Source organism: Mastomys coucha, unplaced genomic scaffold, assembly GCF_008632895.1.
Source record: "Mastomys coucha isolate ucsf_1 unplaced genomic scaffold, UCSF_Mcou_1 pScaffold21, whole genome shotgun sequence".
Taxonomy (NCBI): domain Eukaryota; kingdom Metazoa; phylum Chordata; class Mammalia; order Rodentia; family Muridae; genus Mastomys; species Mastomys coucha.
Genome location: NW_022196904.1, coordinates 1,253,477 through 1,255,123, shown reverse-complemented (window position 1 = coordinate 1,255,123; position 1,647 = coordinate 1,253,477). Strand labels below are relative to the sequence as shown.

The following is a 1,647-nucleotide window of genomic DNA, read 5'->3' as shown; positions in this document are numbered from 1 at the left end:
TGCTAAGTTCTCCGCGTATAGTGACTTAAGCTGTGTTTGGCACTGGTTGAATTCTTCATGGTCACCCTGGGGGTAGGGCATGGAGGGTGGGCTGTGAAGCATAGGCAAGTACAAGTGATTTCAAGAAAGGAGTGGGAGGAAACTACCAAGCTCCCTACCTTCTCCAAGGCTATGCGGGCATGGGTCTCATACACCTCCACAGTGAACTCCGTCCGGATGCCTTGCACCTGAGCAGTAGAAAAGAGCAGAGTCAGGTAGAACAGAGCAGGGCAAGATGGCTGACAACAGAACTCTCTCAGTATCTGCCTTACTGTCAGGTCCTGCCGAATGGACTTCATCTGCTCACAGGCAAAGGCGTAGTCCTGCTTCTCCTTCCAGTGGGACTTGACCATGCACAAAGACTTCTTCAAAACCTGCAGCGAACAAAATCAAAGCTGAGTGGAAAGACAGCTGACAGGCCAAAGCCACTGTGTCCCCACTCAAGAAGAGCTGCAACAAAGCCACTATCAGTGACTCACCACCGCTATGAACAAACAAAATCAAGCCAATACACAGCAGGTATGAGTGCTACACAATGCTATGCCATCCTGATGCAGAACACCAGTTTCCTTTCTAAGTCTACCTCGCTCTAGGGTCCCACACATAAGTCTCCCTTAACTTTGTTGGTCATAAGGCAGATTGTGGTCAGGCTGAGCCCCAGATGGGAAGGACCTGCATGCTAGGATTTTCCCATAGCCAGAGCTACCACCTCCTTTACCCGGCGTGTTCCATGTGCCCCTTCTTATGTTAGCTCCCCCATCCTAATGCCAACACACTCTGGGGACAGACACACATAGCCTGGGACTTACAGTTACAGGCCGCACAGTTGATGGGTCTGGGGCACAGGTGAGCCGCAGATAGTGCTTTGTAATGTCAGGACAGGTGCCCACAATCTGCAGCTCCTGCCAGTCAGGGTCAGCTCCAGTGCTCTCCAGGTTACTCATCTGTAGCACCAAAGGTTCAAGGCGCAGGCGACGTGAGTGCCCATGTTGGAAGCGGGCTGCCCTCTTTTGCTTCTTAAGCTCACGCTCTGGGTCCTCACACTCCAGTGCTGCCATCTTCTTCCGGCTGCGTTTGGTGGGAGCTAGGTCATGTCTCTTTCCACGCTGCGCTCTGCCTCGACCTCGATCCATGTGGGCCCCTCGACCACCCCGACCCTTGGGGGGTGGGTTCCTGCGGCCTACAGGGTGGCACTCATTCCCTGAGTAGGAGCTGTCAGAGTCTGAGTGGGAGTCACTGCACAAGAAAGAGGAAAAGTCAGGCCTGAATCACCAGGGTCAAGCTCTAAGCGGCTCCCTCCCAGCTGCTTTCCAACCCAAGCCTACACACCTTCTCCGAAAGTGTCGAGTAGGAGACCTGGATGAGGAGCGGGAGCGCGAATCCGTGCTGGAGGAAGAGCTGTTATCCTTCATGAAGACGTTGCGGTTGCCGAACTTGGCGAAGCTGCTACCCCGAGCTCGGCCAGCACCCCCAGCCCCAGGTGTCCCTCGCTGGGATTGGGCACCCCCGCCCCTGGTCACCGAGCCTGCCCCCCTGGAAGGGTGAAGGCTGCTAGGGGCCTCCCACCGCTTCTTCTTGGGGCTCTCAGCCACAGGCTCCCTGGTCAGC

General features: G+C 55.6%; 1 protein-coding gene across 1 annotated transcript in view; it reads right to left on the bottom strand.

The window, feature by feature from the left end:
- Leng8 (leukocyte receptor cluster member 8) overlaps positions 1–1,647 on the bottom strand; it is a 9,815-nt gene that overhangs the window by 3,933 nt on the left and 4,235 nt on the right. Inside the window, exons 8-12 of the mRNA XM_031385077.1 lie at positions 1,369–1,647; positions 849–1,275; positions 312–413; positions 159–227; positions 26–66 (exon numbers count right to left, since the gene is read on the bottom strand). Coding sequence (XP_031240937.1) covers positions 26–66; positions 159–227; positions 312–413; positions 849–1,275; positions 1,369–1,647 — 918 coding nt within the window. The remainder of the gene's footprint in view (positions 1–25; positions 67–158; positions 228–311; positions 414–848; positions 1,276–1,368) is intronic.